General features: G+C 47.0%; 4 protein-coding genes and 1 pseudogene across 5 annotated transcripts; 3 read left to right on the top strand and 2 right to left on the bottom strand.

The window, feature by feature from the left end:
• Positions 1-1,293: 1,293 nt before the first annotated feature.
• On the top strand, positions 1,294-5,229 carry BDCG_01062 (uncharacterized protein). The gene is made up of 3 exons (XM_045416571.1): positions 1,294-3,244; positions 3,371-3,523; positions 3,768-5,229. Exons 1-3 carry the CDS (start codon positions 2,958-2,960, stop codon positions 3,850-3,852), a joined length of 525 nt encoding a protein of 174 aa, XP_045272271.1. The 5' UTR covers positions 1,294-2,957; the 3' UTR covers positions 3,853-5,229.
• Positions 5,230-6,772: 1,543 nt separating this feature from the next.
• BDCG_01061 (uncharacterized protein) lies at positions 6,773-7,570 on the top strand (the record flags this gene model as incomplete). Its single annotated transcript, XM_045416570.1, has 3 exons — positions 6,773-6,836; positions 7,167-7,234; positions 7,340-7,570. The coding sequence occupies 3 exons, from the start codon at positions 6,773-6,775 to the stop codon at positions 7,568-7,570; spliced, it is 363 nt and encodes a 120-aa protein (XP_045272270.1).
• On the bottom strand, positions 7,009-8,493 carry BDCG_01060 (uncharacterized protein; the record flags this gene model as incomplete). The annotated part of the gene is made up of 3 exons (XM_045416569.1): positions 7,009-7,841; positions 7,894-8,334; positions 8,378-8,493. The coding sequence occupies 2 exons, from the start codon at positions 8,491-8,493 to the stop codon at positions 7,977-7,979; spliced, it is 474 nt and encodes a 157-aa protein (XP_045272269.1). The 3' UTR covers positions 7,009-7,841; positions 7,894-7,976.
• Positions 8,494-8,928: 435 nt separating this feature from the next.
• BDCG_16268 lies at positions 8,929-9,017 on the top strand (annotated as a pseudogene). The gene has a single exon. The product of its transcript is annotated as a tRNA-OTHER (tRNA).
• A 409-nt stretch (positions 9,018-9,426) lies between these two features.
• On the bottom strand, positions 9,427-13,191 carry BDCG_01059 (vesicle-fusing ATPase). Its single transcript, XM_045416568.1, has 4 exons — positions 12,703-13,191; positions 12,463-12,630; positions 12,057-12,369; positions 9,427-11,989 (listed from the first exon to the last, which is right to left on the bottom strand). Exons 1-4 carry the CDS (start codon positions 12,858-12,860, stop codon positions 10,118-10,120), a joined length of 2,511 nt encoding a protein of 836 aa, XP_045272268.1. The 5' UTR covers positions 12,861-13,191; the 3' UTR covers positions 9,427-10,117.
• Positions 13,192-13,243: the final 52 nt, after the last annotated feature.

Genomic DNA, 13,243 nt, shown 5'->3' with positions numbered 1-13,243 from the left:
AGCTTATCCATGTTGGGTCTCAAGGGAAACGATAAGGGGAGGAGAGGGGAGGGGAACAAATTGAGCAATATTTTACTTATTCATGGGATACTTTATTATCTATTCGCCTCGGAGCTGGTTCGCCAGTAATGTATGTTCAGTACAATAGAGCCGTGCCCGTGAGCTATACCTGATCATAGTTTGCTAAGGAGTAAAACGTTCAACAAAACAGGGTGGTGTCACAGGCTTGTGTATATTTTAGAATCCAAGCGCTTCATCTCTTTCATGATCTCACAGTACCTTTCCCATGTGCATTGAGAATTTAGCTGCCCGGCATATAATTCGATTTGATAGTTAGTCTGTTTCGGATCAGAAAGAGGGTACACGTTGCAAACTGTTAAAAAAGTGAATAAGTTGGATATTTTTTTTTTCCTTTTCCATTTCTTTGTGTTTTCTGTTGCCTTTATGTTTCTTCTTTCTCTTTCTTTCCTTCTTTTACAGAAGCAGCCAAAAAAAGTTCTATTTTCAACCGTTCTACAAAGTCAATACATCTGAGTATTGGTGGAATCCATCTCGTCATTTCCCCTCTTTCCCACAGCCTAGACTGGGGTTTTTCCCAAAAAAAAAAAAAAAAAAAAAAAAAAAAAAAAAAAAAGGGCTGCCCAGGTGGTGTCGTTGATCGAATTTGATTGATTCGATCGGTTTGCTATGTCGTTGGGAATTGGGCGAGACCAGAAAACCTTCTTCACCCATTCTGGCCTCCGCTTGCTGCCCTTTATCATGCAAAGATGTCCAACTCTGCGCCGTTTTATTTTTCGCCGGGTCTTTTGATTTTCATTCTTTTTCTTCCCAACCATATTATTAGGCACATTAGTTACATTATGGCGGGCGGGATCGGCTCCGTTTCTTTTTTGATAGCATTATTGGACCCTGCTTTTGCTGCTTGCTGCCTTCTTTGGTTTTTGGAGATCACTTCCGCTCACTTGAAACCGTTTTGACGTTGCTTGGCGGTTGTTTTGGACAACTCTGTTGACATTAATTGATCAAGAGAGGGAGAAAATAGGAGAAAGAAAGGGCATGTACGTACTGTACTGTCCATGTGTGTTACATTTCACAGCCCCGGAGCCCTGGGAAAGTGAACACGCTCGATAATTGTCAATTTGGAGCAGAAGAAGGCACACAAGGTTCATTAGTTATTACTTAGTTAATAAGTTAATTCGACAAGTTAACATGATAGCAAAACAAAACAGACCTAGAACTATAAAATACATGTAACTAACTGTCTACAGAATCTGATGTTTATAAATATTTATCCTTAAGCATCTGTTCTGTGAAATCGTAGATATTTCCCCCCCATTCCATCCCACTACAGCATTGAAATTATCTGAAATTATCTATGTCTTAGTCATGCATGCTTGATCAATGGAATGTCAAGCTGGTGTCTCTCCCAACAGTATCCCCACTAACCATCGATGCCATATTTATATGTTATGTCAAACTATACGATACACCCGCCTGCAGAGCAGAACAACCCCCACACCCGGAAATAATACGATAGTTACCCATTACTCAATACTCAATACTCAATACCGAATTCCCAATACCATCCCCGTTTTCTGGCCATATAACATTTATTAACCATCAACGCCTAACCAAGGATCCAGCCAACCAAACCCGCCCACCAGCCGCAGCCCAATCCCAAGAATCTCTCGCCGCCTTTAGCCCTCTGCTTGCTTATCCTGTCACCCGTCACATCATCGCTAGCATTGCCTTGCCATCTCTTCCCACCACCACCCCTATCCTAACCGCCGCGTTATAACTGGCTGCCCAGGAAAGCGGTGGAGGGCCTCTGCCGCCGTTCCACAGGATTCTCGCCCCCTCCCAGAAGGAAAAAAAAGAAAACTAGGGATACAAACTACAAGACGGGGGGTGCCTAGGACTCAATGGGCTCAACTAGGCCGAGATGAAAACTCGAACGGGCTGGGAACTGTGGACTTGGACTTTCGTTTTGTGGACTGGTGAGCGGGGTCAGTGAACCCTAACTGAGGCCAATCGGGAATCGGACATAGGAGGGCGAGGGGGAGGGGGTTATAGCAGGGGGTTCAAAGGTGAATGGGGGGGAGGGGCGCAATGGACGCGGATTGGGCTGGAGCAGCAGGCAGCCCGACTAAGTAGAGAGGAACGGGCTGGGTGAGCGTCCCACACACTTCCGAAAGGGGCAAAGGGGGGATTGGATAGGGGCTGCCACGGAGAGCGAGTGGCGCCGGGATGTGAAGGGATGCGACGAGGGGGGGATGGAGACAGAGGACAACCGCCATTGGAGGACGGTGCTTCATTTTTGCGTTTTGCCTTTCCGTCTGGCCTTTGTCCTCGTTTCTCCTCTTTCTCTCCTCTTTCTCCCTCGGATTCCCTCCCCCCCTATCAGTCTCGCTTCCTCTTCCTGAATAGGCATGATGGCTCCCCGGCGTGGCTATAAAAGGCTCCTCCTTTTCCTCCTCATTGTCTTCCTCTTCCTCTTCCTTATTTTCTCGTTCTTCTCTTCAGCTTCATCATCAGCTTCAGCATCTTCACCGACTTCTCCTACCGGCCCCTTCTTATTGACTCTACCCTATACCATCATCTTATACCTGCCTGCCTTCACAGCCCTCCACGACTCCCTCAGCTATACTCAACCTCTTCTGTAGTATATATCAGATACTACCCATTGCTCGTTATACTCCCCCTCTCTGTCTTGATACCCTTTTTCTTACCAGACACCCATTGTTTGTTCCAATAGTGAAGAAGAGAAAACATCCGTCCCCCTCCCCTGCGCTGTAGTCTGTCATTTGTTACCAATTTCCAATTCCACTTCTTTTTGAGAAGACTGGACCTGTTGCCTGTTACTCCCGAGCACCAATTTTGCTCCCTTCAAGGCACTCAAGAAGCTCGAAGCAAATAGAAACAAGGGAAATTCCCCGTTTTTCGCCGAAAAGACCAAAATGGATTCCATCAGAGGCAATTACTACCAGCCCGCCTCTTCTCTCCCCATCGCCATGCCTTCAAAGGCTCCCGCGGGTGCAAATCTCTATCCCATCTCCCGTGTGGCTGGTTCGCCTCCGGAAATATCCGATGCAAGCACTACGACCGGCAGTGCGAGCGGTGAAACCTTCGATACCTCCTCCGGAGGCTATTCCGGTGTCGATGTGATGGATATGCTGAATGACCGCATGTCCAATGTTTTCGACCCCAGCCGATTGGACAAAGGGGTAGCTAAGCAGGCGAAACTGTGAGTCTTTCCCTGAATCAATTAGAGAGCAGCACTGCCGAATCTGCAAAGTGCCGCTGCTTTTGGGTTTCTTGGCCGGGCTTCATCTTGAAATCTCTGGTCTCACCAAACTAATTCCCCCTATAGCTCCGGCCATCTCAACGCCAAACAGCAAGAACTCTTGGAACTCCAAGCGCTTGCTCAGCGACGACTCAAAAATGCGCGCGCCAATTTTTCCGACGGCATTAAGGCCGCCAAGGAGACCAAACAGGATCTCGAGTGGACTCAAAAACGGGTCAGGTAAGCTGCCACATTTCCTTTTTTTTTTTTGTTCCTCCCCCCCCTCAATATCGTTACCTCGATCATGTGGACTCCGCTCCGCCAAGCGGAGATGCATTCCCGCCGGGCTCCGCCGTCACATCGCGTCTTGGCATTTTCAGGCAGACGCAAAATTCGAGAATTTTCGATATTTGGCATTTTTACCCCCTGCACTCGAAATTCTCGTTTTTATTGTTCCTGAGTCTAATTGCCATTGGTGTTGCAGCAATATGAGAGCGAAAGCCGAGCGGACTTTGCCAGACGAGTACCGCATCGCGACAAACAAATATGCCCATCCCGCTGGCTACTGAACTTTGTCGTAAATTTGATACCCCTATAATTCAACCCTCGCTTTAATGATTTAACGACTCATGACGGTGGCTTCTTTTGTACCTTTGTCAACAAAAAATCTCTTTCTTACAGTTTTCGTTATTTTGGAATTCGGACAGGCTGCCTGGTATATTTACTACGGATTTTAAGTCACAGCCTCGTGACTTTTGGAGAGGGAAATCTGGGCTTTCTTGATATGTATTCTGATTTTGGCTTTAGTTTCGTTTCTTTTATGGGTGGTGGAGATTTATATCGGTTTTTATACTCCCGTTTTCGAACTAGGAAATCTATTTTTATACCCGTTTTAACCCCCCTGAGCAGTCGATTTTCTTTGCTTTTTCTGCTTACGACAAATTCCTTTTCGGACCAGCCAGCCAAAGGGATCGGATAGGTGGGCGATTAGGAGCCCTACCGTTCGCTACGACGGCAGTTACAATCTGGACCGCCGCACCTGCGCGTCTGGGAACTTGACAGCAGCGCCCGGTAGAGCCCAGTAGCGCCCTGCAGCTGTACTGCTCCTCAAAACATTCTAGAACGAATACCACGTCACATGAGCGTCACGGGAATAGCACCAACGAAGGCCCCTCCGCGATTGATTCGCCGAAAACATTCCCCAGGGCCATATGCCGGACCTATGACTATCGTAGCAGCAATTCCGCTATCTCCACATTCCACATCACGATGAGATGTACCTTCCGAATCTCCGCCGTGAATGGTGATGTTCCCGCCCGCCACCATTTCCCCGCTCCACCCCACGTTTTCGTCCAACTCCCTTGCCGCTTTTGGGGCGCCTTTCTCCCGTCCCTTCCCCTGGCGGCCCCTGGCACTTCTAAGCGCGGACGACCCACCATGATCCACCCACCCACCAGGTACACGGGCCAGTTAGCCGTAAGTCATGCCGCTATGATATGCAGGGGCGAGGCCCAGCAACGAGATGACGTTTTTCGGCTATTGGTACAGTATTGTATTATATTCTGTATGGTATGTAAAGGATGTATGTACCCTAAACAGACCAGACCGCAACGATCTAGGGCACGTATACATGGTAAGGGATAGCAGTAGTAGGCAGAGTATCTAAAGATCAGGAAGTACCTACATAAATGCACCCCCACGCTTCGTATGATTAATACCATGTACCAGGAAAAGGGGAGATGGACTGTAAAATACAATATTCGCCCAATCCATCCCAGCATTTGCAAAAGATTAAAGACAAGAATTTTTGGGGACATCCTGCTATGTAAAATAGGGAAATATGAAGGTCGCCTTTAAGTAGTTGACCAATGATAGATCCCTTGAGCTTGTGTGTTATGCAAATCAAGTGGATAGCACTTAACTGGCATGGATAAATTAACTCCTCCCTGAAGTTCTGTGCCTGACAATCATCACACCCTTCACAACTCATATTCATTTCACTGTTTTCTCGTACAACAACCCTAATATATTCTCAACAAGTATCTTTTCAGAGCCTTAACATTCCCGCTCAAGCTCTTCCTCAAACCTATTCCTACATCGAAGAACTCACCCTCCATTGAAGAATGCCAGAGCTCTAACTTCAAATCCCCTAATAATCCCATCTTGTAGGTATTACCACGGGACGATTCAAGGTGACCTGAGTTATCAAGGGTCCTATTGGAGGTCAGTAGGAGCGCTGGATGTGTATATATAACCCTTCACCCCCCCCGAGATATATCATTTCCATTCAAAGCTGCTAACGATAGAGAAGACAACAAACAGCCCGACACTATCAAGGATTATGCTGCCCTCCTGTACGATCTCTAAAAAAATTGCTATATGAGGAATATCCTGTGAGTGATTTCCGGTTGGACACCTCTTTCACTACTCACTTCGGCACTCGCACCCAGGAGAAATTGAAAGGTTTGCTGAGGGAGCCAGCCCAGGGTGATGGAAGGCGTACGTAGTTGCGGGCTTGGAAGATTGAAGAAGAGCCTTGGAATTGAGATATATCGACGAGAGCCGAAGGTCACGAGCGAGCTGCTAGCTAAATAATAAGGGTGGAAACCCTACACCATATAGCGGATATAGAACGGATAGTTATTGTATGTACTGTACACCATGCAGCCATGCTTAACTTATGGTTCCAAATTTGGGACCCCCTTTTTTTTTGAATCATGATGAATGATTACCCATAGTTAGTACGGATTAAACTATCTGAATGTTGGTGCCACGAGACAGGTAGGGAGCCTAATTGGCTACCTATTCATGGATATCAGCTGCATAGTCATAGAAAGAGGATAAAATAATAAAATACTCCCTGACTGTTGAGATTCGTCGTCTGTAACATGTCCTATTTTGATCTCGGTGTTGTCGTCGCCTAATATAAGGCACTAAGGACTTGAGGTGGCTATTTACGTGATTTTGAGTTGTTTTGCCAACTTCATGTCGTTAGGGTTGAAGGGCTTCTCTATCTCGAATGCTTTTTTAACTTTCTCGAAAGCAGCGGTCATGGCTTCCTAGAGATAGCATCGACCAGCCTCTTGTAGCCGGAACCAGCGTCGGCGAGGTAGACAGGTATATCTTTGGAAAGAGCTCTATTAAAAGCGTTACCAAGGAGACGTGGAGCAATTCTGGCTATTATTGAATGGGGCGAACAAGATTTACGGAGGGCTTGGAATCAACAGAGACACGGGCAATTTGAGATACGATCGAAGGCGGACGGGCACCAGATGGGTAGCAGATGTTAGTCATCTTATATCCAGGGCTTTCGGCAGAAGCTCGCAGCGCACCCTATCCACTGAACGAGATGCAAATATTTTGCAGTGCTGCGAGGACTTGAAATGTCAGGGGCACGAAACGTTATTATTGTCTCTCAATGAATTCAGGAAGAATCTGATGTCAACTGTGACGATTCTCTGAAATGTTCCAGACCAACAGTTTAGAGACATGGCTGCGGGCTATGATGCAGAGATCCACTTGTTAAAGGACATTGGAGAAGAAAAAGATCTGAGTATGTGTATTGGTGTATTGTGTGTCATAATGATGTTTCATCTGCCACATGCCTTGATATGGGTTTGATCTTCGATGCCCAAGCCATGGGTTAATGAGAGTTATTTTGTGTGTACTTGTCACAATCGCCTTTTTTTTTTTTTTTTTTTTTTTTTTTTTTTTTTTTTTTGGGTGGGAAGTTTACCAAGCCACATGAAAGTAAGTGTGGTATAATCTCCTTGAAATATCTTCAAGTTGTTAAAAGACCACCTCACTATCATATTTATTATGTTTAGACCAAGAGTGATATAATGATTGATTGATTGGACTAGCAAGAGGATCTCTCGAATAGGGGAGCGCTGCAACGCCTTTCGTCAGGGGCGCAGGGGACAAGGTTATCGGAGGATGCATGCTCAGTACGTATGCTCCATTTGCGGCAATGAGCGAAAACGAGCATAAATTTAAAGTGGCTAAATTGTAGAGTGGAATAGTTCGCTAATCTACATTCCTACCCCAGGCACGTAGGGTGACTTCGCTGTCTATTTCATCCTCGCAAGGGATTCTTCCAAGGCGGAAAACTCTTTCGATACCAGAACGTCTGCTGCCGATGGCCTTTCGGCAAGGTTGACAACCAACATGAGACGAAGAACATCCCTTATCTCTGCCATTGTATCCAACAATCGTAACTCGTCCGCCAAGTATGATGGCTGTGGCGGGTCTGGTGGGGGTCATCGATCCATTGCTTGGCCACTATGAAGTCTAGTTGAAGAGTACTTTTCTTAAGGGGTGGAACCGGAGGAACATCCCAAGCGGGAAAAAGCCGCATGAGCTTCATGATACTCCCAAGGCTCAGCGAAGAAGAAAAAGGGGCAACCCGAGGTGCCCAATAAAATGGGCTTCATCCACACAAGCAACATTGCCGCAACTGCCCAGACCTGCGCGGGCTCAGCGCATGGCCGACCCTGCCAAACCTCAGGTGCTCGCATTGCGAATGGCTAGCCATGGTAACGAGAGCCAGCCTGACTGACTGCATCATTATCAGCTGAGGGTTATCTGTATTCAATCGAAACTCTGCTCACCACTGCCCAGGTCTCCCACCTTCGTAGTAATTCGGTTAGTCCCGATACCAGAAAGTAGAATGCTGGCAGGTTTAATATCTGAGCTAATCAGCAAATGCTAGCGCTTCAAAATTGGAGACCCTACCCGTATTGACCAGGGTTTTATCCTCTAGAATGGCGCAACTGTCTAAAGCTGTCCTCAGAACGGCCCCAATCAAGGCGTAGCTATGGATGTCAGGGCGGTATTCCACGTCTTGCAAAGTGGTCTCCAGCCATTCGAAGGCTACATACCGTATACTTTTAGGGTCGGTTTTGCCCATGTCCATGGAGTCGCTACTCACGTCGTACAGCTTCCGGAAGGACGCCGCCGATTTAACAGAAGCCAGGCGATATATATCACGTTCACGCTGTAGCTCGTTTAGAGAAGCTTCGTGCTCTGGAGGAGGCATTTTGATGAAAGCCCTGGTTGAGTTAGCATCAGGTTCAATGCTTAGCTAGAACATACAAACCAGCGTGGAGCGTCATCAGTTGCATCTTTCGGTATAACCTCAGCTTTATAGACTGTCGACCGGTGTGACCCATCTCCCTTAAGCGGGTCGTCGGAGATGCGGTAAGTTCCATTTGGCCCCTAAAAGTACCTGACCAGAAGCAAGTGAGGACATGGCTCGAAAACAGAATGTCTTTTTCCCCACAGCGAGAGTCGGTCTAATTAACGATCGCATCGCGTGTTCCACAGTTGTAGACGAGGTGGTGTTTATATCAATGTCCGATATTTTTACCATGATCGCGTTTACAGCAAGAACTTTGCGCCATTATTGGATTGACATCGCGCCAAGGCGGCTCAGCCGCCGCTATCAGCATCATCCAAACTCCAGAAGCCTAGACATGACAATCTACTGATGCACAAGTGCAAATACGGCAATGTGCGATGATTTTGCTTCCTTGCCTTTTTCCTTTTTTCCCCCTCTCTTTCTGACATTGGTAGGGTTTCTCTAAGTTCCCTCCTACCCTACCCGCTCAGCCTAATGTGATCTGCTCTAACTACCCCTGCCCAATGCCCCGGTGGCCGAATGGTTAATGCGGCCACCTGGTAGCGCCTTGGCGTGGGAAACCAAGGCGCGTGGGTTCGAAACCCGCAGGGGATACATTAAATCCGGAACTCAAGCACCTCAGGTTCCTAATAAATACAGAGGTGTACAAATCGCTTCAATGAATCGCTCTATGTTCCTGGGCTGGGAAGTTATTATCGCATGTATCTAATTGTCACTCCTTTGTATTTTCCTATGTTCTTGTTATCTTGGCGTGGTCTCAACACCTGTATTTCCTCCTGTATAACCAACACTTGACCTGTATTTAACATCATGCAAGGACTCATCATAAGCTCCGCTTGCATATGAGTATAATGGAAGAATAATAATAATAATAATAACCCCTGCCCAATTCCAATCTCCACTTAGTTAACCCTAATTAACTTGGTGGGTAGGTAACGATGCAATTTGTTGTTTGCAGCCTCCACTTTGAAACCAAACGGAGTTCCAACATTTCGCTTTAGCCCAATTCTTTGATAACTAAAATCAATGTAGATAGGTGGCTGATAATCAAAAGAAGTGAAAGAATATCCTGGGATTAGTTGCCCCCTTGTAGGGACAAAAAACCACATTCCTCCTCTTCTACCCTCAAATAGCCCGATCGCTCCAACACTTCGGCTCTCGGGCCTATACACACACGACTCCTTTTGAAACCATAGGATTCTTCACAGGGATGGGTAAAAGAAAGCTGAACTGTTTCCAATTTGGGCCGCATTTCTTCTGCTTTAAATCCATGTTGAACGGTCAACAAAATGCTAGAGACGACCTTAGTGGCAAACAACATCCACAACAGACAAGGTACGAGCCTGTTTGACAAACGGATCTAGGGGCGATAGGTGAAGGAAGCCCCAAGCCAACAAAGTAAGGCTACGTTATCTAAGGATGAGCAGTAAGGTCGGCCTTAAGATTGTTTCGTCTGTCGTACCCTTATCACTCGCAATTGCGCCTTGGCCGCTCGTGTGACTAATAACAAAGTGGGATATGTCCGAATGGAGGTAGAACGGAGTAGGTAGTGTAGATCCAAAAGAAAAAAGAAAAAAAAAAGAAAGAAAGAAAAGGTCATATGTAGTCAAATCTTAATATGGACTTCTAGAGTAGCGCTGCCCGACGTAAAAGAATTTCATATATATTAACACGTCATAAACCCATCATTACAGTCACGCATAATTCTGCTCCTCCATCGCCCTCGCTATCACAGAAGCAAACCGTCCCGCCCTATCAGTATCCTGCTTGGCCGTCCCAATCCCAAGAAGCACCCTCTTAATCCCAACCCCGATCTGCTCGCTCTGTGTCAATCTACGCAGTTCTGCGAGCGCACCTTCTGTCTCCTGCGGAGAGAACGCCTGCGCTTCCTTCAATATGTAAGACAGTTCAGAGAAGGTATTCACATTCGGCACGCGGATATCAGAATTAAAGGAGTTGAAGACATCAAGCTGCTTCAATATGGAGCGTTCGGTCGTTGTAGCAAGGATAAGTAAGCGACGGTCCCCGGGCGGTTTCTTTCTCAACAATACCATCACGGTCTGTAGGACCGTGTTGCTAAAGCGGGGACCAATGGGGACCCAGTCAATGATTCGCTCGATGTTATCCATCACGACGACGCTGGTGGGACTCTTGTATGCGTCCATGAATACCTTGTTCATGTGTGAGACCTTAGCGGCTTCACTATAACCAACCATATCCTCCGGGGAAATAAGTTTGACGAAGGGGAAATCTGAGTCGATGGCGATCTTGGCGGCCAGTGCTGTTTTACCGCTGCCTGGCGGTCCGTGAAGGAGGACGGAGAAGAGTGAGGTGGTTGATTGAGGATCCCGCACTTGGTTGACGAATAATTTGCCTTCGCCCAGGATGCTGTTAATTTCGGGTGAATAATTGATGATACCGCCGTGTAGACAGCTTTCGAGCTCTTCTTCGGAAACGCCAAAGGCAGGTTTTACCTCGTTAAGAGCATTGTGGAAGTCTTGACGATTGACCTTCATGTTGACAATATCATCACTAATGCCAGCCATCGTGCCCACTTTTACATGTCGGTTAAATGCAAAGGAAGATGCCGACTTGACCAAACCACTTATTTCTGCTCCCGAGAAGTTCTTTGTCAGTTGGGCCAACTCAAGAAGGTCGACATCTTTATCCATTATGTCATTCTCTCTCATTTTCTGTGTATGAATTTTCAATATTTGCGCCCGTCCATTTTCGTCTGGTAGTGAAATTTCCATGTGTACCTCCAGGCGGCCCGGCCGCAGTAAAGCGTCATCGATCATGTCCATACGATTCGTCATTCCAATCAGGAGGATGTTGTTCAATTGATCAACGCCGTCGAGTTTTGACAAAAGCTGGTTGACGACACTGTCGCCAACGCCAGTTCCACCACCCGCGCCGCTGCCACGCTGTTTGCAAACCGCATCAAGTTCGTCAAAAATAATGATATGAAGCCCACTTTCGTCTCCCTTCTCCTTGTACTCTTTTTCCGCATCCGCAAACAATTTTCGAATATTCTCCTCTGACTGTCCAACGTATTTGTTCAGAACCTCAGGTCCATTAATGACTTTGGGCTCCCTGGCATTGAGCATTTTGCCGATTTGTCTAGCAATCAGAGTTTTTCCTGTTCCAGGCGGTCCGTAGAGCAAAATTCCCTTGACATGTTGAATACCTAGTTTCTCCACGAGCCCAGGAGGGAAAATCCGGGAGGCGAATGCTCTTCGGAAAATAGTGCTGAATTCCACATCCAGGCCACCGATTCCCATGTTCTCAAATTTGAAATCCGGTTGGATAATGGAGTTTGCCGCAGGTCTTCGATTGGAAGGTTTCACATTGATACCTGTCTTTGCATCTTTAAAAAAGTTGATTAGAGTAAAGGATGTTAGGATTCCTCTGGCAGTAGGATCAGATGTCGTCGGAGCTAAGGACGATTTTGCTTTCTCCGAAGCTAAGTCTCCAAGTTGAACCGTCTTAACTGTTAACAGTAGAGGAATACTTTTATCGTCCATCAAAATCTTTTGACCAGGGGCCAATATTTGGTTTTCAAAGTTCTATGTATTACGAGTCAGCAATGATAAACTTTTCCTGTTCCATCCCGTAAAAGTTTGCAGTACTAACCCGGGTAACGACTCGCGCGAGCTGATCTTGATCATAAGGCGTCTCCGTCCGCTTCTTGCCGGCGAACCCAATTTCCAGATCCATGGATGCAAGGTATGATTGCCCGCCTTGGCTGAAAATGTCATACAACCGAACGGTGACCATATCCGTCAATGCCACTTGTGCCCACGTTCTCTGTGGATCAGACATGCTAATGTGCCCTGGTGGGAAGCCTTCGAGGGGACGGGCAGAAAAGACAAACATATCGTTTATGAGAACGAGGACATCCGAACCATCGCGGGAAGGTGGAATGTCATGGGGAGATACCGCTACGCTGTAAAACAGAAAAATTGTCAGTATCCCTTACTATTTGAATGGTCCGTTCAGGCCAGGAGGAGGCAAACTCCCTGGAATGCCAACAACGTACAGATTTCCGTATGTATATGAATTATCCGGGCTCTTCGCCGGACGCAGAGACCAGACACGGTCATCCATGCCACCCCCTCCTCCTCTCGGTGGAATTCTACTAGGTCCCTGTCTAGAAGGCATGTGTTGTTGTGGCGGTCCGCGGGCCATGGGGGATCGGTCGTAGCTCCTTTTGTCATCGTAGCCGTCAGTCATCAGTGTGTCAGAATCAGAATCAGGTCGACGGAGTGGAGATGCATACCCTCCACCCAATCGAGGATCCGGCCCATAACCAGATGACTGTTGATTAGGACTATTGTAGCGGTCTCGCGGCGGGCCCGTTCTGTCCCCTCCAGGTCCGGGGCTACTGCTGCTCGAGCTAAAGGGATTGACCGAGGGAAAGTTGCTACGGTTAAACATCTTGCCTAGTGGTTGGTCGATGGCTGGTAGTTGAAAGCATAGGAATCTGGTCCTCCTTCAAGTCATATATATAGTCTTCGGTTTGATGGTGAAAGAACACCCTTTTCCTAGGTCGTGGCAATCAGTCTCTAGCTTAGGGCTTCTAGGTAGGCGGGGAATTCGAGGGGTTGGTAGGCAGCTGGATAAAAGGGTATGAACAGATATCAATCATCAAACATGCAATGTGAAAAGGATATAATTAGGCATCAGCGTCAAACCGAATAATGGAGATTAGGACAGCGTATCTATGAGGAACAATAATCTAGCTGCTTGTCGTCCAAGTAAACTGCCACACAGTCGTGGTTGTAGTTGGACATCTGGTTTCAGCCACGCTCCGCGCCACC

This window comes from Blastomyces dermatitidis, assembly GCF_000003525.1.
Source record: "Blastomyces dermatitidis ER-3 genomic scaffold supercont1.1, whole genome shotgun sequence".
Taxonomy (NCBI): domain Eukaryota; kingdom Fungi; phylum Ascomycota; class Eurotiomycetes; order Onygenales; family Ajellomycetaceae; genus Blastomyces; species Blastomyces dermatitidis.
This window is presented reverse-complemented; position numbering and strand designations above follow the sequence as displayed.

Bases quoted from the DNA above. Each gene is read 5' to 3' on its own strand.
- BDCG_01062 (XM_045416571.1), top strand. From the start codon at position 2,958: ATGGATTCCATCAGAGGCAATTACTACCAGCCCGCCTCTTCTCTCCCC. The intron at 3,245-3,370 runs GTGAGTCTTTCC...TTCCCCCTATAG, and splicing joins GTAGCTAAGCAGGCGAAACT to CTCCGGCCATCTCAACGCCA. The intron at 3,524-3,767 runs GTAAGCTGCCAC...TTGGTGTTGCAG, and splicing joins TGGACTCAAAAACGGGTCAG to CAATATGAGAGCGAAAGCCG.
- BDCG_01059 (XM_045416568.1), bottom strand. From the start codon at position 12,860: ATGTTTAACCGTAGCAACTTTCCCTCGGTCAATCCCTTTAGCTCGAGC. The intron at 12,631-12,702 runs GTATGCATCTCC...CGATGACAAAAG, and splicing joins GATCCTCGATTGGGTGGAGG to GAGCTACGACCGATCCCCCA. The intron at 12,370-12,462 runs GTACGTTGTTGG...TCTGTTTTACAG, and splicing joins TCATATACATACGGAAATCT to CGTAGCGGTATCTCCCCATG.